Here is a 25874-nt window from a genome sequence, read left to right on the forward strand (position 1 = left end):
CAGTTTACAGACAGACTATAACTGCCCAGCATTTCCCGTCCAGTTCTATTATGTAAGTAGACAAAATAATTCCGCTCAGCTCGTGTTTATACAACGGAGCTATTTTCAGTTTATTAAATGAATATTTAGCTGCAGCTATTAAGTGAGCTTTTATGTAAATTGCACTATGTGATCAAAAGTATCCGGACACGTGGCTGAAAATTACTTGCAAGTTCCTGGCGCCCTCCATAGGTAATGCTGGATTTCAATATGGTGTTGGCCGACTCTTAGCCTTTATGACAGCTTCCACTCTCGCAGGCATACGTTCAGTCAGGTGCTGGAAGGTTTCTTGCGGAATGCTGGCCCATTCTACACGGCGTGCTGCACTGAGGAGAGGTATCGATGTCGGTCGGTGAGGCCTGGCGCGAAGTCGGCGTTCCAAAACACCCCAAAGGTGTCCTGTAGGATTCAGGTCAAGGCTCTGTGCAGGCCAGTCCATTACAGGGATGTTATTGTCGTGTAATCACTCCGCCACAGGCATTGCATTATGATCAGGCGCTGGATCATGTTGAAAGATGCATTCGCCATCCCCGAATTGCTCTTCAACAGTGGGAAGGAAGAAGGTGCTTAAAACATCAATGTAGGCCTGTGCTGTATTGGGCCACCCAAAACAACAAGGGGTGCAAGCCCTCTCCATGAAAAACACGACCACACCATAACACCACCACCTCCGAAATTTACTGTTGGCATTACACACGCTGGTAGATGACGTTTATTGGGCATTCGCCATACCCACACCCTACCATTGGGTCGCCACATTGCGTGCCGTTATTCGTCAGTCCACACAACGTTTTTCCACAGTTCAATCGGCCGATGCTTACATTCCTTACACCAAGCGAGGCGTCGTTTGGCATTTATCGGCATGATATGTGGTTCTTGAGCAGTCGCTTGACCATGAAATTCAAGTTTTCTCACCTCCCGCCTAAATATCATAGTACTTGCAGTGGGTCCTGATACAGTTTGGAATTCCTGTGTGATGTTCTGGATAGATGTCTGTCTATTACACATCACGACACTCTTTAACTGTCGGCGGTCTCTGTCAGACAACAGACGACGTCAGCCAATACGCTTTTGTGCTGAACGTGCCCCTTCACGTTTCCCCTTCACTATCACATCAGAAACAGTGGACCTAGGGATGTTTGGAAGTGTGGAAAACGCGTACAGACGTATGACGCAAGTGACACCCAATCACCTGACCGCTTTCGAAGGCCGTTAGTTCCGCAGAGCGACCCCTTCTGCTTCTCACGATGACTAATGACTACTGACGTCGCTGATATGGAGTACCGGCCAGTAGCTGGCAGCAAAAATCGCCTAATATGAAAAACGTTTGTTTTTGGGGTTGTCCGTATACTTTAGATCACATAGTGTACGTTCCTATAAACAACGGCTGGGAGGTGCTTCATTTGAAAGTGTGATGTTGTGAGTGAACTATGCAGCGTTTGAGGGAAAGGGAGAATTAACCCACGACCAGAAGGATACTTTACTTCTGTCACCATTAATTGTCAGTCATGGAATGTCATACCTAACGGCCCGGGTTAGATTCCCGGCTGGGTCGGAGATTTTCTCCACTCAGGAACTGGTTGTTGTGTTATCCTTATCATCATCACTTCATCCCCATGGACACGCAAGTCTCCGAAGTGGCGTCATCTCTAAAGACTTGCACCAAGCGAACGGTCTACCCGACTTGAGGCCCTAGCCACACGGCAATGCCATTTCCAATCGTCAGTCTGCATAAATTTCTTCCGCTCAGGAAATTCTGGTATTTGTGGATTGCACTAGTTTGAACCACTTAACATACGTCCACAGTATGTATTGCAAGGTGGCTGTCAGTTTGTATGACGGAATAGGACTGATCACAATTAGTTCTAGAACAGTATCTGCTATAATGCATTTCTGGTTTGCCCTTAAGCAAAGGTAAGAGTCTCAATACTTTTTTAACTATAATAACCATAATGTCGCTAGACAGTAAATTTTCAAGTGCGTCTTTTGGCATGAGTTTTGTAAGTTTTCGAGCATTAGCAAATGTTGATATGTGCGTGAATTCCTAAGGGACCAAACTGCTAAGGTCATCGGTCCCTAGACTTTCACACTACTTCAACTAACTTACGCTAAGGACAACACACACACACACACACACACACCCATACCCGAGGGAGGACTCGAACCTCTGGCGGGAGGGGCCGCACAATTAGTCACATGGTGCCTCTAATCGCGCGGCCACTCCGCGCGGCCAAGCATTAGTAAAGCTATTAAAGTCTGTCTCCGCCATGATATCTGAGTCGGGTAACACCGGCAGACGAATATGTGGCAATGTCGACGGGTGTTGACATTTCCCCATACTCTAAATTTCAGAAAAAAATTGATAACAATTAAGTAAGGTCTTAATCTAATTTCAGATGAGGAAAACAAGGAAAACTAAATCAGAGATGCCTGAATGGACTGAAGAAACCCTATAAAAAGGCATTAAGTTTAGTGAAGTCCGTGATATCACTCAATAGGGTATCAATGGAGCTGAACACGCCAAGAATTACTCTTCATGATCGATTAAATCAAGTTCAGACAAGAAACCTTCTTTGGGGAGAAGTTTACTTTTTATTCTTGAACAGGAACAAGAATTAACACTCTTGAACAGGAACAAGGATTAGTGAACCGTGTGAGAACATTGGCACAATTATTATACGGTATTTTCCTGGCTGAGCTGCGGCGCATTGCTTATCAACTTGCCGAAAAACTATACCTCGACCATAATGTAAATAAAATTATCAATATGGCTAAAGAAGACTGACTTTCGGGTTTTTAGGTACAGAAATTGTAAAATAAGCTTATGAAAACCATGAGCAACAAGTATCAGCAGAACAAGTTTCAATAGAGCTGAAGTGAGTTATCTTTCCCAAATTAGACATCATTTTCAAATAATATGCTGTATATGTATTTTGATACATGTTAAGATAGTAAACTGTCTTATTTTGTTGGAACAAGAACTTTAGTCTGCCTGTGTTTCATACCCTTGCTATTAACCTACAAGGGTATCGATATTATGAAGCTACTGATGGCAATGTCGCTAGGTTGCATTTCTGAGAAAATGCTTATAAAGCTCCGAACTGCTCTAGAACAACTGTGCGCCTAATCTTCGTAGTCACACATGGTACCATGAACTTTTCCATGGAAGTGACAGATTGCAAAACAAAACGAAAGGTGTCGATATCCCCACCATATTCAATATTCATTTCCAAATATATTTTATTTATTTCTGTATTCAACCCGAACTGATTAGGGCCATCACGCCTTCTTTTACATCGGACGAGGATTTCATACGTAAAATACCTCTTTTTATCATACTTACCTAAGAAATAACAATGTCAACGTGATAAATGGTACTAAAATGATTTGAGAGTCTGTAGAGACAACGTGTGTGAGTAATAGTAGCTATGAAGTAATAAAGTTAATACTGCCAGAACTTGTACTATTGTCGGTGCTGCCACTAACACTGATAACAATAATAATAATTTTATAATAACGACAATAATAATAATGATAATGGTGGATATAAAAATAATTTATAGGTGAACAAATTAGATATTTTCTTAGCGAGGAAATTTAAGGAAACTGCACCAGATAAGAATACAGGGAAATGGGGAAGTTTAGTTGGAAAGAATAAATGGAGAAGATCTGGTTGGGAACAAGAATGTACAGGTGTGACTAGTGCGTACAGGAACAATTCTAGTCATTATCGTTGCTTTAGTACGTAAGTTATTAACTGTCTTCTGAAGGTGGAAATGTTATTCACAATGCAGAAGGTTATTCCAGATGCAAGTTCCTTTTCCTTAGAAGGACTTCGAGAAAGTGGCTGAACGATGGAGAGGGACAGAAAAGAATTTGCTCTGATGGGAACGGGTGTTCCAGCCATGTTGTTCAGACAAGAGCGTTAAAGTCGGGGAGAGGTATGAGGGACCGTGTACATTTTATAATAGAGTAGAGAAGATACAGAGTGTGGAAGTCTCTGCGCTTGTCTGCACCCAACAGGGATAGCTGTGCATATTATGATGGTGAAATACGATCTGAGTCGAACGTCAAAGATATAACGAACACATGCAATCATAACTATTTCCAGGCTCCGTGAACTTTCCTGAGAAGTCCTTCCCGATAACATCACTGTAATCAGTAATTGGAAGTATAAGTGTTCGTACAAGTTTGTTTTTCAGGTCAAGAGGGAAAGTTTTTTTACATTTTTGTAGAGCATGGTCAGATACTGATACCTTCTTGTGAACTGCAGTTACGTGTTCCGTGTAGCTTAGATTTTCGTCACGTTTCTAGCATTTGTAGACTTAGAGAAAGCTTTTGACAATGTTGACTGAAATACTCTCTTTCAGATTCTGAAGGTGGCAGGGGTAAAATACAGGGAGCGAAAGGCTATTTATAATTTGTACAGAAACCAGATGGCAGTTATAAGAGTCGGGGGACATGAAAGGTACGCAGTCGTTGGGAAGGGAGTGAGACAGGGTTGTAGCCTCTCCCCGATGTTATTCAATCTGTATATTGAGCAAGCAGTAAAGGAAACAAAAGAAAAATTCGGAGTAGATATTAAAATCCTTGGAGAAGAAATAAAAACTTTGAGGTTCGCCGATGACACTGTAATTCTGTCAGAGACAGCAAAGGACCTGGAAGAGAAGCTGAACGGAATGGACAGTGTCTTGAAAGGAGGATATAAGATGAACATCAACAAAAGCAAAACGAGGATAATGGAATATAGTCGAATTAAATCGGGTGATGCTTTGGGAATTACATTAGGGAATGAGAGGCTTAAAGCAGTAAATGAGTTTTGCTTTTTGGGAGCAAAATAACTGAGGATGGTCGAAGTAGAGAGGATATAAAATGTAGACTGGCAATGGCAAGGAAAGCGTTTCTGAAGAAGAGAAATTTGTTAACATCGAATATAGATTTAAGTGTCAGGAAGTCGTTTCTGAAAGTATTTGTATGGAGTGTAGCCATGTATGGAAGTGAAACATGGACAATAAATAGTTTGGACAAGAAGAGAATAGAAGCTTTCGAAATGTGGTGCTACAGAAGAATGCTGAAGATTAAATGGGTAGATCACATAACTAATGAGGAGTTATTAAATAGAATTGGAGGGAAGAGAAATTTGAGGCACAACTTGACTAGAAGAAGGGATCGGTATTCTGAGGCATCAAATGATCACCAATTTAGCATTGGAGGGCAGCGTGGAGGGTAAAAATCGTAGAGGGAGACCAAGAGATGAATACACTGAACAGACTCAGAAGGATGTAGGTTGCAGTAGGTACTGGGAGATGAAGAAGCTTGCACAGGATAGAGTAGCATGGAGAGCTGCATCAAACCAGTCTCAGGACTGAAGACCACTACAACAACATTACTCTTAGACTCTTTGCTGAGTGGGAGAGATTACATTTGTCCCATTTACGATTAAAAATGTAGGGATTACCGATATTTCGGGCTAACGAGCCTAGAATGAGCAAAGAGGACCGCTTGAGTTTAGTACGAGTTGAGCTTTAACCCTAAATCCAGTGAATATTTTGATAGTGGTATTTGATAGTGGTATTGATAGTCCCCATATCTGTCTTCAGATTTATTGTTTTTGCACTTAGGGACAGCTGAAGGTCATCAGCGTACTTGTGGTATTTGCATACATTGAGAGGAATATAGGGTCTAATACCAAACCCTGGAGGATGAGGATGATGTTTGGTTTGTGGGGCGCTCAACTGCGCGGTCATCAGCGCCCTTACAAAGTCCCTACTTTTATACAGTCCAGTTTTTTCTAAGTCCAATGTAGCCACTGGCAGGAATGATGATGATGATGATGATGATGAAATGATGAGGACAACACAAACACCCAGTCCCCGGGCAGAGAAAATCCTCAACACGGCCGGGAATCGAACTCGGGACCCCATGATCCAGAGGCAGCAACGCTAGCCACTAGACCACGAGCTACACACCCTGGAGGACGCCTCGTACTACCTGTCTCCATTGTGACTTTATTGTGCCAGACGTGGTGCGTTACTGGCGAGTATAAGCGAAACCGTTGCAGTGCACTAGGTGAGAAATTTCGACGTTGATAATGCCAGAAGCTTTGCTGAGGCCTAAGAGTTCCCTCGTACATCCATGGCAAGCTTCAGGACATTTGTTACCTCTGTCTACATCTACATGATTACTCTGCAATTCACAATTAAGCGCTTGGCAGAGGGTTCGTCGAACCCCAATCATACTATCTCTCTACCATTCCACTCCCGAAGAGCGCGCGGGAAAAACAGACACCTGAACCTTTCTGTTCGAGCTCTGATTTCTCTTATTCTATTTTGATTATCATTCCTACCTATGTAGGCTGGGCTCAACAAAATATTTTCGCATTCGGAAGAGAAAGTTGGTGACTGAAATTTCGTAAATAGATCTCGCCGCGACGAAAAACGTCTTTGCTTTAATGACTTCCATACCAAACCGCGTGTCATATCTGCCACACTCTCTTTCCTATTACGTGATAATACAAAACGAGCTGCCCTTTTTTGCACCCTTTCGATGTCCTCCGTCAATCCCACCTGGTAAGGATCCCACACCGCGCAGCACTATTCTAACAGAGGACGAACGAGTGTAGTGTAAGCTGTCTCTTTAGTGGACTTGTTGCATCTTCTAAGTGTCCTGCCAATGAAACGCAACCTTTGGCTCGCCTTCCCCACAATATTATCAATGTGGTCTTTCCAACTGAAGTTGTTCGTAATTTTTACACCCAGGTTCTTAGTTGAATTGACAGCCTTGAGAATTGTACTATTTATCGAGTAATCGAATTTCAACGGATTTCTTGTGGAACTCATGTGGATGACCTCACACTTTTCGTTATTTAGCGTCAACTGCCACCTGCCACACCATACAGCAATCTTTTCTAAATCGTTCTGCAACCGATACTGGTCTTCAGATGACCTTACTAGACGGTAAATTACAGCATCATCTGCGATCAACCTAAGAGAACTGCTCAGATTGTCATCCAGGTCATTTATATAGATCAGGAACAGCAGAGGTCCCAGGACGCTTCCCTGGGGAACACCTGATATCACTTCAGTTTTACTCGATGATTTGCCGTCTATTACTACGAACTGTTGTGGCAGATGTGCCGTGATGTTTACGGAAACCTGAATGGTATTCTTCTAGTAGGTTGTTTTGGTTCCTCACGTCATGATACTCAGTGAGGTGTTGAGTGAGTGGGACTCACCGAGCATCTGGTCCCTGCAGACGTCGATGCGGGCGACGCCGAAGCTGGGGTCTGTGTCGGAGTCGTAGCGGTCGACGGTGAACTCCCAGTAGTGGACGCCGCGCGAGAAGCCGACGCCCGCCAGCGCGACGCGGTGCTCGTAGCCGTCGCAGGTGACGGTGCAGTTGTCCTCCGACAGCCGCAGCTCCGGGGGCAGCGCGCACGCGTCCAGCGTGAACCACGCCACTGCACAACACAACATGACGGGAACACGTCATCCAGCACGCCAGTGGAGGGAGAACAACGTTACTACGGTCGGAACGAAAGACATGACAGAGAACATAATGAAGTTGGTTGTGAAGAATCAGGCACAATTTTAAAATTATTATAGCAATCATAAACATGCGAGTGCAGGCTTTCTCGGCGAATTTCATATATGGGGTCTTCACGGGTTGTCAGCCGAGTAGCATCGTCGTCTCGTAGCAACGTTTCGATGGAATGCGTCTCCATCATCTTCAGGCGAAATGTCGGGATATCGTCGGTCGCGGGCTTATATCTCTGCTGGACCGATCTCCGCTTCCCGCGGCCGGCCAATCACAAAACGGATACAGTAAGACACAAGCTCTGAAGACCGACCACAAGAAGAGAGAAGAGAGACCAGATGAAGACGAAGCAATGGGCTGTGCGTTCTTGCCATACGCGGGTCCTCCGACGTCCAAGATCGCGAGAATTCTCAAGAAACATTAAGTGAAGACCGTTTTCCGCGCAGCAGGAGAAATCAAAGACCTTCTCGGTTCAACCAAGGATCCACTAGGTCTGACGGCACCCGTTGTGTACAAGATCGGATGCGAATGTGGGATGCAATATATAGGACAGACGCAGCGTTGCATCTCACAGCGCCGCTGTGAACACATTAGGCATGTACGATTGGGTCAGACCAACAAATCTGCTGTGACGAAACATAGTATTGACGAGAAGCACACCTTCGATTTCAAGGACACAAAGAAAATATACAGTACAAACGGATTTTGGGACTCAGTACTCAAAGAATCCATAGGAATACGGTTACACGATAACCTAATCAACCGCGACAGCGGCTACCAGCTCAGCACACCCTGGGAGCCTGCAATCAGGAAAATCACAGAAGAACGTTCCGTTCCACCAAGGGCCGCGGACGGAGCAGACAGAGACGGACGCCGGGACTCGAACCCCGCGCACTCGTCCCCCCCACCCCCCACCCCCCACCGCCGGCCTATCCAAGCGCGTCGGGCGATTTCGCGTGCGCGTGATTGGCCGGCGCGGGAAGCGGAGAGCGGTCCTTCAGAGATATAAGCCCGTGGCCGACGATATCCCGACACTTCGCCTGAAGATGATGGAGATGCATTCCATCGAAACGTTGCTACGAGACGACGATGCTACTCTGCTGACAACCCGTGAAGACTTCATATATAATCATAAACATAACAGCAGGAACAAAACTAACTTCCACTATCTATTACTTAAGCTTACTCTCAAAGCCAGATTTATGCATCCATACATATTATATAAATGGACCAACGTACTCGTATACAGGGTGGTCAGAAACAGCCTGAAAAGCTCGTAAGGGTGTTGCAGGGTAGATTGTGCTGAGAAATACTTGTCTAGAAAAAAAAAAATTCGATACGTTGCACAATTTCCGAGTCGATTATCATTGAAGTTACCTTATCAGGCGTTTGAGTGCGCATATTCAAGAGGAGCGCCAGATACAATTAGTATCAGTTATTACGAGGGTTATTCGGAAAGTAAGGTCCGATCGGTCCCGAAATGCAAACCACAGTGAAAATAAAAAATGCTTTATTTGCAACAGTCAACTGCACCTTCCAGCTACTTTTCTACATAGTCGTCACTCCGACTTAGACATTTGTCGTAGCTTCTCATGGTTGGGATTTACAGTCATATAATATTTTTTGAAAGACATCATAGTCGCCGTTGAATGTATAAAATATTTATTGTTACTATTGCAATTTCAGCCTTATGGCCATTTTCAAGTAACACTGCGAAGTTACATTCTGTCAGACATGTACTCATGTCAGATACTTTTATATTCTGACAGAATGTAACTTTGCAGTGTTCTTTGAAAATGGCCATAAGGCCGAAATTGCAATAGTAACAATTGATATTTTATACAGTCAACGGCGACTATGATGTCTTTTAAGAAATTTGTCGTAGCGTTGTACCAACTTCCCAATACCCCGTCAAAGAAGGGAGCCGCCTGTGCTTTCCGACACTTCTTTACGCTGGTCTGCGGTTCTGTGCCAAAATGTTATATGCTGTCCATGTGAGCAGAGATGAACATCAGAAGGAGTCAAATTCTGGCTGTGTGGCATATGATCAAACACTTCCACCGAAAACGTCGCAAGAGCGTCCTCATTGCTCCTTCAGTCTGCGGCCGAGAATTGTCATGAAGAGTGAAAGGCATGACAGGTACGTCATGTGGCGTGCATGAAAGCAGGGGAAACCTCGCAGAGCGCACCCATACTTGGCAGAAGAGAGAATTGTAGGAACCTTTACTTGCTCACTGTGTGCTCAGAACTGAAAACAGCGACGTGAAGCGATCTATGTGCATGCTACAGACACTGTTCAAAACATCTGTGCAAAGCTTCATCGGATTGTCATTGTAGTTTCCATTTCGCGACCTGTCGGACCTTAGTTTCCGAATCGCCCTCGTATAATAGCATAGGTGACAGCGTACGAGAATACTCAGCCTATGGCTGGGACTCGATCCTTATTGCCGCCCCATGTCTTATTTTTGTATCGTTCCCTTGTTCGGTTTTAGGAAATCAAACGAAGAATACCTTTGGTGACACCATCTCTGACAGATCCCTTGAATTTGCGCGAGCACCTGCCTGGTTGGCTAACTTCAATAGTAATTAACTCAGACACTGCACAACATTTCGATTTTTTTCTTAACAATTATTTCTCAAAACAAACTACCCGCAACACACATCCTATCTCTGCAGGCTGTTAGTGTCCACACACTATACGTGTATGTGAATGATCCACGTAACCTCCTAATGGTTCAAACGGCTCTGAGCATTATGGGACTTAACATCTGAGGTCATCAGTCCCCTAGACTTAGAACAACTTAAACCTAACCTAAGGACATCACACACACGCATGCCCGAGACGGGATTCGAACCTGCGACCGTAGCAGCCGCTTGGTTCCGGACTGAAGCGCCTAGAACCGCTCGACCACAGCGGCCGGCTAGGTCACCTCCTAAACCAATGGATCAAAGTTCGAACACATATCACTATCTTGAAACACTCACTGTGAAAGTCAAAGGGGTGCGGCTGGGGTGAAAAATCTGTGTAGCCCAAGACGCCCAAATACCTTACTTTAGTTATTCAGTATTTGAGAATCAAGAGCACTTTGTGACTTGCAACAAACTCTACACATAATTCTAAGTCTTACAAAACTTGTTCTCGCTGACAAATCCCACAAAAAGATGAAACGGAAAAGTTTATCGCTTACTACACTTTCGTTGTTCATGCAGTAAGACTGCGGCGTCAGTTACACGTTTTAATTTATTTCCTCTTTTCTACTAACTGTATTCGCGACACGTCTTGCAGACTGTATTCGCATATATCGCTGAATGAATGTACCTGCAGACACACATCATTGTATGTCATTTAGTTAAGGAGATATGACGTCATAAATACTAAGATACGTGAAAAACTCCGGCATCGTGCATGACGTGTAAATTTATTACTTCTTTACTAGTACCTCTGTTCGAAACGTATTTTGCAGACAGTCTCCACATATGCCTTTGAATCTACTGAGAAAAAGTGTCACTGTCCGGCACATGGCGTTTTAGTTTACTACTTCTTTACTGCTGACACTATTCGCATCACATTTCGGAGACAATATCACATATATCACTGGATGTACTTTCACAATGACTTTACGATACTTATTTCAGACGATATGACGTCATAATCACTGAAATGCGTGATGACGCATCTTCAGGGCTAAATTCTCTACAGATATAGGTGAAATATCTGTACAAACATGTGTGAAATATGTTAACGAAGTGTGACATGTGCGTACGCGGGCAAAGTAACAGGTAAAAGGCTCCTCCTAAACCCCTGGACAAACTTCAACCAAACTTGGTACATACACTACTTACTATCTGGAATGAAATACTATGAAGGTACGAACCAGCAACCACCTATTGTGGTGGGAGTGATAACGTGGAGAGAGAGGGAGAAGGAGGAGATTGCAGACTGAGGGGGGGGGGGGGGAGGGGGAAAGAGCAGATGGACAGAGAGAGGGGGAAGAGACAGATTGACGGAGAGAGGGGCAGGAGAATTTGGACAGTGAGTGGGAGAGGGGAGAGGACGAGATGGATAGAGTGTGGAGAAAAGGGGGCAATGGATTAATAGAAGATTGTAATACATGCATACCCACGCAATGCCAGGTACTGAACAACTTGCTTGAAAAACGAAAATATTGTCCCGTGCTTCCACCTACAGGGATTCCGCCACCTAAGAAGACGTTGAAATCGTAATATGTAACAACAGCTTTAACCGAGACCGTGGCTATACCCTTAGTGGTGCTTGAAACGGGCACTTGATACTAAAACGCAAAAGAGAAATCTACTACGTCTTCCACCATCTGACGAAATCAGCATCGCTACCAATATTCTTCAGCTACAAACATTGACATAATCTCTGGCAGCATATGGAAGTTCCGTGACTTCGTGACGTCTCCGTGGCTCAATTCAGCCAACTAAAATTTGTAACAGCTTACTGAAATCAAATCTCCTGTTTAAAACGCTGCAGGAAGTCGTCGATGGTTTGACACTGACAAATCTAATACGTCAGGAGCGCCGCGAAGAATCTATTCAAAGTCTTAAATAGTCTCAAAACATTAACGTATTTGCATATGTTCCAAAATGAAGCACATTACATAAAATACTATATAAACGAAACAGGGAGAACCCGAAATCGACCAAAAAATCTCGGATATTGTTCAGGAAGATTTTCGGGTATTTTGATATAAGATACCCACTGTCGCCGTTAGTTCCATACGGAGTGACAATTAAATATGATTTTTTCGCTTTCTTACCCAATTGTCCTACTTACAGTGAAACAGCTTTGCAAAAGCCTATGATAAGCGAACACCAAAACGGACAACAGAGAACACTGAGTAATGCAACGACACGTGGTTGCTGCTGCTCCGGAAACGGTTACCGTAGTGCTGTCCTTCCGCTCTTCCACAGCGTTCAGTGAAATCATACACGAGTAGCATATCGGACATCTCTTCATCAGAAAGCCTGTCCATACCACAGTGTATTACAGATAACGTATGCCTGACACTGCCTGGAAAACAATTCCGAGACAGAATCCGGCAGTACTCAACTCAAGCTTGAGAGTAAAGAGTAATGCGGGTATTACTATTGCCGGCCGTTGTCGCCGAGCGGTTCTAGGCCCTTCAGTTCGGAACCGCGCAGCTGCTACGGTCGCAGGCTCGAATCCTGCCCCGGGCATTGATGTGTGCGTTGTCCTTAGGTTAGTTAGGTACAAGTAGTACTAAGTCTAGGAGACTGATGACCTCAGATGTTAGCCAGCCGGAGTGTCCGAGCGGTTCTAGCCGCTACAGCTTGAACCGCGCGACCGCTACGGTCGCAGGTTCAAATCCTGCCTCGGTGATGGATGTGTGTGATGTCCTTAGGTTAGTTAGGTTTAAGTAGTTCTAAGTTCTAGGGGACTGATGACCTCAGATGTTAAGTCCCATAGTGCTCAGAGCCATTTGAACCATTTGAACCTCAGATGTTAAGTCCCATAGTGCTTAGAGCCATTTGAACCATTTGGTATTACTGTTGTCAACAGCAACAAGTGTGAGTGAACAGAACAAATTTCAGACAAGGGACACAGTATGTACCTCGACAAGCTGTCGTGCATATACGAGAGGCGTTCAGTAACTAATGCAACACATTTTTTTCGTTTGAAAAAATGCGGAATTTATTGTGGCGCTTCGTGGAATATTCCCGTTTAAGCTCCTATAACTTCATGAAGTTACGATAGGTAGAGGCGCTGTTCAAATGGCTCTGAGCACTATGCGACTTAACGTCTGAGGTCAGCAGTCGCCTAGAACTTAGAACTAATTAAACCTAACTAACCTAAAGACATCACACACATCCATGGCCGAGGCAGGATTCGAACCTGCGACCGTAGCGGTCGCTCGGTTCCAGACCGTAGCGCCCGGAACCGCACGGCCTAGAGGCGCTGCACGTAGACTTCAAATTGGCATCTGAAACGGAGGTACGTTCCAAGCAGAGAGCGATCTTTGAGCAACACAGACATTCATAGGCACTTTTAGAATGTCTACAAAGATCTGGCAGTGAACAAAAGCATGGTGAGTCGTTGAGCAACGCTTCTGTCATCATCAAAAGAAGGTCGCGAAAATGGTCCGATCCGCCGCGCGCCGGCCGGCTGCACACAACTGTGACTCTTGCAGTTTCAGAACGAGTGGACAGTCTCATTCGATGTGGTCAACGCATGCAAGAGAACTTCTTCTTCTCCATGACAACATAAGGCCTCACTCATGTCTACACTCCTGAGAGCAGTTTCTCAAAATGTCATCGGGTAGTTGTTCCTCATCCACTGTACAGTCCGGATCTCGCGCCTTCTGACTTCCATCTGTTTGGTCCACTCAAGGATGCATTCCGCAGGAAGCAGTACGTGTATGATACGGAGGTTATTGATACAGCAAGACGTTGGCTCCCACGTCGACCAGGAGACTCGTACCATAAGGGCATACAGGCCCTCTCAGTAAGGTGGCGTTAAGGCCGACGCATTGAACGGAGATTTAGTTGAAAACCAGGGTTTTTTAGCCAGTGGGGAACCTATGGTGTATTGAAATCCTGAATAATACACTACTGCCCGTTAAAACTGCTACACCAAGAAGAAATGCAGATGATAAACGAGTATTCATTGGACAAAGATATTATACTAGAACTGACATGTGATTACATTTTCACGCCATTTGGGTGCATAGATCCCGAGAAATCATTACCCAGAACAACCACCTCCGGCCGTAATAACGGCCTTGATCCGCCTGGGCATTGAGTCAAACAGAGCTTGGATGCCGTGTACAGGTACAGCTGCCCAAGCAGCTTCAACACGATACCACAATTCATCAAGAGTAGTGACTGGCATATTGTGACGAGCCAGTTGCTCGGCCACCATTGACCAGACGTTTTCAATTGGTGAGAGATCTGGAGAATGTGCTGGCCAGGGCAGCAGTCGAACATTGTCTGTATCTAGAAAGGCCCGTACAGAAACTGCAACATGCGGTCGCGCATTATCCTGCTGAAATGTAGGGTTTCGCAGGGATCGAATGAAGCCACAGGTCGTAACACATCTGAAATGTAACGTCCACTGTTCAAAGTGCCGTCAATGCGAATAAGAGGTGACCGAGACGTGTAACCAATGGCACCCCATATCATCACGCCGGGTGATACGCCAGTATGGCGATGACGAATACACGCTTCCAGTGTGCGTTCACCGCGATGTCGCCAAACACGTATGCGACCATCATGATGCTGTAAACAGAACCTGGATTCATCCGAAAAAATAACGTTTTGCCATTCGTGCACCCAGGTTCGTCGCTGAGTACACCATCGCAGGCGCTCCTGTCTGTGATGCAGCGTCAAGGGTAACCGCAGCCATGGTCTCCGAGCTGATAGTCCCTGCAAACCTCGTCAAACTGTTCGTGCAGATGGTTGTTGTCTTGCAAACGTCCCCATCTGTTGACTCGGGGATTGAGACGTGGCTGCACGGTCCGTTCCAGCCACACGGATAAGATGCCTGTCATCTCGACTGCTAGTAATCCAAGGCCGTTGGGATCCAGCACGGCGTTCCGTATTACCCTCCTGAACCCACCGAGTCCATATTCTGCTAACAGTCATTCGATCTCGACCAACGCGAGCGGCAATGTCGCGATAGGATAAACCGCAATCGCGATAGGCTACAATCCGACCTTTATCAAAGTCGAAAACGTGATGGTACGCATTTCTCCTCCTTACACGAGGCATCACAACAACGTTTCACCAGGCAACGCCGGTCAAGTGCTGTTTGTGTATGAGAAATCGGTTGGCAATTTTCCTCATGTCAGCACGTTGTTGGTGTCGCCACCGGCGCCAACTTTGTGTGAATGCTCTGAAAAGCTAATCATTTGCATATCACAGCATCTTCTTCCTGTCGGTTAAATTTCGCGCCTGTAGAACGTCATCTTCATGGTGTAGCAATTTTAATGGCCAGTAGTGTACCAACCCGCTTTCAGGAAAACATGTGTTGCCTTACTTATTGAACTGCCCTCGTATTTTCAGTTCAATACAAATATAAGGATAAATGAGAGTAAGAACTCAAGTGAAATGGGATTACTCTGTAACGAGCCACCAGATATCAAGCGTGTCTTACACCAAAATACTAAGCAAACATTCCTGAACAAGATTCGAAATTTTGTCTGTCGAGTTCGTATTCACCTTGTATAATTATTTGCAATAGCAAACGCTCACAATACGTTCATTATAAAATTTGTAGCATTACATTTCGGCAAAGAAGATAATTTGAGTGTGCGCCGAACATTTTCCTATTACGTTAAGTAATCACTACGGCAACCAGGAGGGAAACTATAGGAAGTGAAGCTGTTAACTTCATGATTAACAAGGAGCGCGGTACCAACAGTTTTAAGCTGGCGCTGCGCGCCCTCCCGCCTGGTTAGGTAATCACTTTGACGGCCAGGAGGAAACCTGTAGGAAGCGGAGGCCTCCCAGGCCCGGAGACGGCGCCGCGTCAGCGCCATGATGGATATCCCGGGGAGATTACCCGCCGCTAATTGGCGCTCGGCCTATCCATCACGGCGCGACGTCACATCCCGCACCTGGATACAAACTTGCGTTGCGCTGGGCCGGAGAGGTGTGTTTTTACACGAGATCTCGTATGACGCGCTACGTGTCTCTGCCGGACTTGAAATGCGTCAAGCTGAGACGGAGTGGCATGTAATTTCTCATAATGCTGCAGAGATATTCCACAGTCGTGCAGGAACCTCGCTACCAACAGAACTATTAATTGCCTTTATTTATTATCGTCGTTTATTGTTTTCGCTTAAGATCCCACGACAGGGACACAATGAATTCTGTATGTTATCTCGGCGGCTCATATACTGGTTTCCTGCCATCCTACGTATGAGCGCTGTTACAAGAAATACTGAAGAATGAGCCACAACCCAAGAGCAGATGAGAGGTTGATAGCTATACTGTCGCCGGCCGGAGTGGCCGAGCGGTTCTAGGCGCTACAATTTGGAGCTGCGGGACCGCTACGGTCGCAGGTTCGAATCTTGCCTCGGGCGTGGATGTGTGTGATGTCCTTAGCTTCGTTAGGTTTAAGTAGTTCTAAGTTCTAGGGGACTGATGACCAAAGAAGTTAGGTCCCATAGTGCTCAGAGCCATTTGAACCAAGCTATACTGTCAACAGCTTCCATTCTGTCAGGTAATTCCTCAGTCACACTACTTACAGATCGTCAATATGAGAGTTATGCGTAAAAACGATCCATGGGCAAAACTGAAACTCAGACCCTCATTGCGTCTGAAAAACACGTTACAAGAAACAATATAAAACACATTAAACATAGTCATGAAGCCACAGTGTCTGACCTATTACCTCAGCAGTTTGGCCCCATTGAACCTTATCTTACCACAGTGTCTTTTTGTCATTCTAAACGAGTCTTTGACAGAATGCGCTGTCCTGCTTTGTATCCTCTATTTCCTCTATCAATCCTCGGTCTAACGAGAGTTTTAAAAGCTACCTCGTTTCATGATGGACTACACTGTCAATCAGTTTCACAACTGAAACTTCCTGTCCTCGATGCTGAGTGTTCATCGGAGGTGAGGGTATCATCTGGAGTGCCCCAGGGAAGTATGGTAGGTCCGCTGTTATTTTTTATATACATAAACGATCTTTTGGATAGAGTGGATAGCAGCGTGCGGCTGTTTGCTTATGATGCTGTGGTGTACAGGTAGGTGCCGTCGTTGAGTGACTGTAGGAGGATACAAGATGACTTGGACAGGATTTGTGATTGGTGTAAAGAATGGCAGCTAACTCTAAATATAGATAAATGTAAATTAACGCAGATGAATAGGAAAAAGAATCCTGTAATGTTTGAATACTCCATTAGTAGTGTAGCGCTTGACACAGTCATGTCGATTAAATATTTGGGCGTAACATTGCAGTGCGATATGAAGTGGGACAAGCATGTAATGGCAGTTGTGGGGAAAGCGGATAGTCGTCTTCGGTTCATTGGTAGAATTTTGGGAAGATGTGGTTCATCTGTAAAGGAGACCGCTTATAAAACACTAATATGACCTATTCTTGAGTACTGCTCGAGCGTTTGGGATCCCTATCAGGTCGGATTGAGGGAGGACATAGAAGCAATTCAGAGGCGGGCTGCTAGATTTGTTACTGGTAGGTTTGATTATCACGCGAGTGTTACGGAAATGCTTCAGGAACTCGGAGGAAAGGAGGCGTTCTTTTCGTGAATCGCTACTGAGGAAGTTTAGAGAACCAGCATTTGAGGCTGACTGCAGTATAATTTTACTGCCACCAACTTACATTTCGCGGAAAGACCACAAAGATAAGATAAGAGAGATTGGGGCTCGTACAGAGGCATATAGGCAGTCATTTTGCCCTCGTTCTGTTTGGGAGTGGAACAGGGAGAGAAGATGCTAGTTGTAGTACGAGGTACTCTCCGCCACGCAGCGTATGGTAGATTGTGGAGTATGTATGTAGATGTAGATGTAGATTAAAACTGTGTGCCGGACTGAGACTCGAACTCGGGACCTTTCGAGTCTCGGTCCGTCACACAGTTTTAATCCGCCAGGAAGTTTCATATCAGCGCACACTCCGCTGCAGAGTGAAAATCTCATTCCAGTTTCACAACCATCCCAACACTGGCTTTCCTACAATTACACTTGCGCGGTCATTCCACTTTAACTCATTCCGTACGCCTATACCTAGATATAATTGACGTGACTGCTTTCAATGACTGTCTGGCAATCGTGTAAATGGCCAAGAACTTGGCTCGTGTGCAGTGCTCTTGCATGTGTGTGAGTCTCTCTACCCCGAGTGCACACTTCCCCCTCTACCACGCCATCCTGTATGACAGGATGGTGGTGGTGGTGCCTGGGGGGGGGGGTGAAGAGGAGGAAGAGGTGGTGGGGGGACACTGCGAAAGCTCTGCAGGTGGCTTGAGGATATGTTTCATACTTATCAACAACGTAGATCACAAGAAAACAAATTGTTGGTATTACTGAACAATTTTTAGCACCCTGAAGACAATAAAAATTATATCTGGCGCAAACTGTAGGCATTCAGACAGACAGTTTCCCAGATTTCCGTTACTCAGGTGGCCATGCAGTAGTGACTTATCTTGTTTCTTAACGGGAAAAAGTATTTCACTCAGATATGTTGATCAAAACATTGATATTACTTACGCAACCTCGTTATGGAGATGTGGGAAGGGAAACAACGTAGAACTCCTGGACAGCTTTAACGTAACAGAATTTATCTTTAAAACGGGAATTACATTCTAGATCGAGTAGTTCCATCTGAAGATGTACAGGGTGCTTCCAGCTGAAGTGGCGAATAGTCTCAAAAACAGTTTAAGAACTGATTCAAAATTGGCGGTGTCCTTAATATTTTAGAAAGCTGTTCGCGTAATTCTTTAAATGATAGAACGCATTGTTCAAAATACGCTTTCCCTTTCACGCCAGTGAGCTTAGGAAATTGACGATGTTCCTTGTCAGAAGTTGTCCCTTCCACAATGAGATTTTCTTTTTAAATGAATTCACTTTCGCCATGGAATGTTCCTTTTTGCTTCAAGAATTCAACAGTAGTGGTTCTTAAATCGAAATTTCGTTCCAGGTATGTTCTTTGACTTAACTAACGTTTTTCAGTAAGATACAGCCTCCATACTCTTAATTCAGTTCTATCAAAAACTGTTGCAGATGGCAAATTATAATGCGTGCGGCTTCATAAAATTTGCTGTTTGCACCACCAGTCCCATCACGTGTTCTATGCCTACATATTTAACACCAAATGCTCGTTGTTGTAGAGAACAATGAAGCCCGTACAAATCGTCTGTTGATCTACAGCTCTTTCGTCGTCAACTAAATTTTTTAATTCTCTCTCTGTGGTGACGTAATGACGTTTCACAGCAAATTTGCGGTACCCTTCGATTATGCGACTGTGTAATAATTATTAAGAGTCCTCATTCTTCTCCTCTGTGATTCCGATAGCGTTTTAAAGGTCTGCGACGGTAGATAGCGAGGTTTCCCCTTTTTGCGGAAATAGCCAGTGGACCTATGAACTTCCTTTACACCACGAAGAAACAACGAAGGATGAACAATGATTCTCCCCAACTGAGAAAAGTTGTGCTGGCCAAAATAAGTCGCACCAAATACTGGAAGATAGTGTCGCATCGCACTGCTAAATGAAATGTCGCTCCATACCGAGAGACCGAGCAATACCGAGATGTACCGAGTAGTGGCCAACCGGACAGCACATTCTGCACACGTTACGTTTTGAAACCGTGGCCGTCCCTAGTGTAATCATATAGTAACGGATCTTTACGCCTATTTATGGGAAATACATCACACTTTTTTATGTTGAACAACAACTACCATTCCCTGCACCCAGCGTCTATCATCTGTAGGTTTTCCTGAATTTCGCTAAAATTAGGCGCTTCAGCTATGTACAGGGTGTTTCAAAATGAATATACGGATTTAAGGCTTTGTAGCATTTATTGAATTCAACTTATATATGTAAATAATACACCAAATGAAAGAGCAACTCAATCAGTTTGCATTGTATAGCAGTTCGCAAAGGGAAGAATATGGAACGACCAAGAGTGACTGAAGACCGTGTTGAGCGAGTGAGACTCATTCACACGTTGCCACAAGAAATCGGTTCGAAAGGCTAGTCGTGAGTTAGAAGTTCCAGCAACGTCTCTGTGGAGATTTTTAAGGAGACACCTATAACTACATCCTTATCGTTTGCTCTTCTTACAAGCTATAAAGCCTACAGACTAAGGTTCACGTGCCGGCTTTGCAAACGAAACGTTGCTGCATGACGATGAAGATTTTCTGGATCCTGTCGTCTTCGCTACTGAATCGATATTTCACATGGCTACAAATGTTGGCACTCGTAATGTGTGCATATGGCGGTCAGCAATGCCTCACCAGATGGTACCGTTGTAACGAGGCTTCCCTAAAAAAAAGTCTTTGGGCGATACCCGGCCGAAAAGTTTTTGGCCACTTTTTTCGGTGAAGCAACTGTAACTGGTGTTTCTTACCTTGATGCGAAGCTGAACCGCAGAACTTCGTGTGGCAGCAAGATGGTGCACCGCCTGACTAGCATAACTTTGCATAAAACAGTGCGCGATTGGTTAAACGACGTTGTACCCGACCCCGCTGGATTGGCGACCAGGGGCCGGGTAACAGACAAATTTTTTTTTTTTGTTTTTTTTTTTTTACACGACCTCCTTGTCACACACGACCTGATGCCATGAGACTCCATGAGACTTTTACCTTTGGGGTTCATACGGGATCATGGGTATGTGCCTCCGCTACCAGCTGATCTACCGGACTTTAGAAACAGCATTGTTGCAACAATTACTCTAGACACACCGATCAAGGTTTGAGGTTTGGGAATAGCCCACCTATTGACTGTGTAAGAAAAACTGTTTTAGTTGCTCTTTCACTCGATGTATTATTAATAATTGTTAGATGAATGTAACAGACGGGGTCAGGGATTTTCTCTGCCTCGTGATGACTGGGTGTTGTGTGATGTCCTTAGGTTAGTTAGGTTTAAGTAGTTCTAAGTTCTAGGGGACTGATGACCATAGATATTAAGTCCCATAGTGCTCAGAGCCATTTGAACCATTTTAATGTAACAGATGAAACAAAGCCTTAAAAAACATATATTCAATTTGAAACGCACTGCACAACAGCGCCATCTGATGAACATCGCCGCACGTGGTGGCCGAGCGGTTCTAGGCGCTTCAGTCCGGAATCGAGCGACGGCTACGGTCGCAGGATCGAATCCTGCCTCGGGCATGCGGGCATGGGTGTGTGTGACGTCCTTAGGTTAGTTAGGTTTTAGTAGTTCTAAGTTCTAGGTGACTGATGACCTCAGATGTTAAGTCCCATACTGCTCAGCGCCATTTGAACCATTTTTTTTTATAAACATCCGAATATAACTGTTTGTTTTTCATATTTCACGTCCTTCCTTTTAGAAAGCTACTCACCCCACCTCATTCCCACCATAACACACGTCCGTAGGCTACAGCTGACCAGCATGCTATCGTGCACGTAAAACCATCCCACGGCTGTTACTTCGTGCGATTACTTCATGCCTCGGCAGTTCCACCCATCATAGCAACAGATCTGTGAAAGGGGTTCTGACACCACAGTCGCAACGAAAGTGAAGGCTAGTTTACACGATGACTCTAGGTCGCGAATCTCATTTCGTGAAACCAGTTTCAGGAAACTGGTTTCGTATATGACAATAGAGACGGCGATATCAGTGTCCACTTTCGTCGTTTTGTGAATGGTGTAGTCTTCTCGGAAATTAAAGTTTTGGCAATTGTACGAGTAGTGACGGAGTTAAAAAAATAAGAAAAAGAAAAGAAAAGAAAAAGCCGTCAGCTCAGTTGCTCGGCTACCTTGCTGAAAGAAATTATTGTGGAACACTTGAGAGGTAATTTTAACCATCTGAACAGTTCATGTTTGTTCTTAATAATTAGCACGTTACCAGAACAGTTGAGGTTTGTTCTCAGCAATTAGCGATGCGACAGGTACGAAAGATCTTGCAATAAGTGTTGTTGCCAGAAGTGGAGCTATAGATCACATTGCGGATTTTGGCAAGTGAAGGTACAAATGCATTTGTACACTAGATAATGTCCGTTCTATACTTACATGTTTAACTTTCTTGTATCTTTAGTAATTCATTTGTGTATGTTTTCGCAATGTTATTAATTTTGTTCTCCAGCGCAGTTATTGTGAATACATCCATGTTCAGGCCGCGTAGGACTGCGTAAAGTGCATCAATACGTCGCTGCTTGTTTCTGTAGTCAGTATCATTGAAATCCCATGTAAACTTAAAGCAGAGCAACAATGTCCAAGAAGCGAATAGTTTTCTCCGTTTCCAATTTTGTATTTCTCATAATCCCAAACCAAGCGTAAATACTATTTTCGTGTCGCCAAATTAGGAATAAGCCGGAAGTCTTCAGTTTCACCAGCGACTTTATCAACAAAGCTCCGCGCATGAGCAAAGCGCAATAGCGTGCTTTCGAAACTTGGTTTCGCAAGCTATTATCGTCATTAAAGATAGCCTTATACAGCGTCGAGCCTGTTGATGTACTAGTAAAGTGCGTGCCTAGAGACCGAGTTGTAGCGGAATTGAATCCCCGTCGGATTGCTGAAATTTTCCGTATGCCTGAGCCACGTGAAATTATTATTATTAGACAATTAATAATGTTACGGCGAGGTGGCGACGGTTGCCTAACGAGTGAAAAAGATGTGTTCTTGGCGTACCTGATCACGACGAATTCTATTTGAGGTGGAGTAATTTGGATCAACTCGAGTGTAACGTCGGGTTCACACATGCAGCTAAAGTGGCGCCACAGCTCGTGGCATTCCGTAGAGGCACCGCGAGCTACCCTTCACACAGGACGCGACAAATTCTACGTGCTTGCACAGTTTTCAGCATGGCGGCAGCTGAAATCATATAAGCGGATATTAAAGTTATAATGCAGGTTATGGCATTAGGGCTGCGGCAAGACTTAAATACAAGGAAAAAAGAACGTATATGTTTGATCCGAAACTAGATGTCACGCAGCAATAAAATAGGTAACAAACACATTTATAAAATAAATACTGTTGAAGGCGAAAATGCTGTCTGCTAAAGCAAACCTACCAACAGGAGGCATATAAATAAGATTTCAGAATTTTTTATATTCGTTAATGTACTATACCTCTAATTTTTAGTTTCACAGCAGCCACTACACACTCGGGGGCTGTTTCGCGCATACAATCCACAATCCACAATCCACAATTTATACACTACTTGGCCTCTCAAAGTACGAAGTTTATACATTTACATGAAATACATTTGCAGTTGCGAATACGGGTAGCCATCACATGTATAACGGACTGACGACAATGAAAATTCGTCCCCAACCATGACTCGAATCCGAATTTGCCACTTTACGCAAGCAGTCGTTATAACGCTTTGGCTATCTGTGCACGAATGACAGCCAGAGCCAAACTTTCCTATGTCGTCGTTCATGCTTTACGACGTGCAGTTGTACATGTTATGTAATTCCCGTATGGGGGAGGGTAGAACATTTTAAATGAAAGTCACTGCCTGATATCAGCGCATAAACACGATATTGCGGTGACTGTGTTGTTAAGAAGCGCGTGCTTGTACACACGCACACACATACACACAAAATTGCTGCTTAGAACTAATTAAACCTAACCTAACTAACCTAAGGACATGACACACATCCATGCCCGAGGCAGGATTTTTTTTTTTTTTTTTTTTTTTTTTTTTTTTTTTTTTTTTTTCTGGGAGTGCATGACAAGTCACTGAAATCGAATGGAGAACAGCAGCAATTATTCACGATAACTACCAAAGATTGCCGGTTTTTCGAAGTACAGCCACCACGGAGCAGTTGAAAGATGCTTTTTAGTGGTGGGGGAAGTCTAGTTGCGACACAAACTACAACCAAATTGAACCTTTTGTGGCACGAAAAAAGTTGAATCTGTTGAATGACGCCACTGAAAACTGGGTGTCCATATATGCAACTGTGGCGCCACTACATCATGCCACTAGCTAAGGCGTCACGTAACTTGCTTGTGTGAACCCAGCTTAAGTGTGTGGGAAATGAGACGAAGCAGACGGGACGCGGGAGGTGGCAGCGTCAGCCGCCACGTGTCCAGAGGTGAGGTTAGGAGCGGAGGGGAGGGTTGTCAGAGTGGTGGCCCGTAACTCAGCGCTGTCGCCGCCGTCGCCGGCGCTGGTGGGCACAATTAGCACGCCATTAGGGACGGACCGCGCAATTTGCGTGCCTGCCACATCCACGGCCACCCCCACAACGTCGGTAAGAGCAACAGCGCCAACACCGGCGACACACGCTCCCGTTGCGTACTCCGTGCAGTACGGTGTTATTCGTAAGTACCTGGCAGCTACTCACACATGTCCACTACGGGCTGTAGTTATCATATGGTGCCGCTAGTTGCTACATACGCTAAAGCTTTAAGGCCGAACCGATTTACGCTGGGAAAATATTAGTTCCAATTTTGGCCACCAGGTGCAAATCTGGCGCTGTGAACACATGAGAGCCGAGAGGTAGTGCTTCCATATGTAACGGATTACGAACAAGATGTGAACAGGAAAGGTCAAATAAGTGAGGGAGGCGTAATGTTGTTTTATTCTTAACCACTACTTACACGATTTGTTCAACATGAGCACCGGAGACGTTGACGAGATGCTGCATTCGCAAAACGAAGTGATCGACAGTGGCTCGAAGCAGTTCTGCTGGAATCTGAGCACTGAGAAACGTGTATCTGTACACTGGCCTTCAGATTATGTAGAAACCGAAAAATGTCCTTGGTAACGCGTACTTTTAGATATCCCCAGAGCAAAAAGTCACATAGATTCAAATCAAGCGATCTTGGAGTCCATGCATACCGTGGAAGGTTGCTTTAAGTGAATCTTCCACTGTCCGAATGAGACTGGTCGAATGACATGAGATGTTGCCCGATGTTGCATGAAAACAGTTATTTGCACACAGCTGCGCTCTTCCAAAGCAGGAATCACCTGATGTACAAGGTGGTCTCGACATCGTGCACACATCACGTTATACCTGACAGGCCTTCTGGCGTATTCTCTGCAAAGAACGGACCAAGAATACAGGTGTTTGTGAATCCACACCACACGGTCAGATACAGCGAGTGCAGTGGCTCTTCGCGTGCAACACGCGACTTAAAATTACCCCAAATTCGGCAGTTCTGCGTATTCAATGCAACCCATAGTGCAAAATGAGCCTCCATAGAACAGTGACCTACCGCATGTCATCAATTTCGATCCGTGCCAGAAACCGAAGAGCAACTTCAGAACGTTGCTACGGGTCATTAGGTTTCAGTCGCTGCACCATCTGGATCTCGTACTGGTACCAATGTAACATAGACCGAGAAACTTTCCGTACTGTTGACCATGACGTGGACAATTCTCGTGACACCACACGAGCATTAACACTACCCGAGGCACGAGGTGCATGGTCAGTTACAGCAACAGCAACCTCGCTAGTAACTTCTATCGCGACAGGACTTCTTCCCCTTCCAGGTGCGACACCATGCTCACCGATGTTTTCGAAATTTCATTGTCTTCTTCTTTCAATCATTTAATGACATCGGACTTCTCCTCAGACCTTTCAGTCGGAGGTACTTCGTCAGTGTCTCAATGCAGACTTTAATTACTGCAGTTCACATAAAACAGTTTTACTTACAGCGCACGT

At 44.7% G+C, this 25874-nt stretch overlaps 1 protein-coding gene across 1 annotated transcript in view; it reads right to left on the reverse strand.

The window, feature by feature from the left end:
* Positions 1 to 25874, reverse strand: part of LOC126092253 (E3 ubiquitin-protein ligase TRIM9) — a 279511-nt gene that overhangs the window by 20017 nt on the left and 233620 nt on the right. The window contains exon 8 of the mRNA XM_049907764.1: positions 7274 to 7498. Within this exon, the coding sequence (XP_049763721.1) occupies positions 7274 to 7498 (225 nt within the window). The remainder of the gene's footprint in view (positions 1 to 7273; positions 7499 to 25874) is intronic.

This window comes from Schistocerca cancellata, chromosome 7, assembly GCF_023864275.1.
Source record: "Schistocerca cancellata isolate TAMUIC-IGC-003103 chromosome 7, iqSchCanc2.1, whole genome shotgun sequence".
NCBI lineage: Eukaryota > Metazoa > Arthropoda > Insecta > Orthoptera > Acrididae > Schistocerca > Schistocerca cancellata.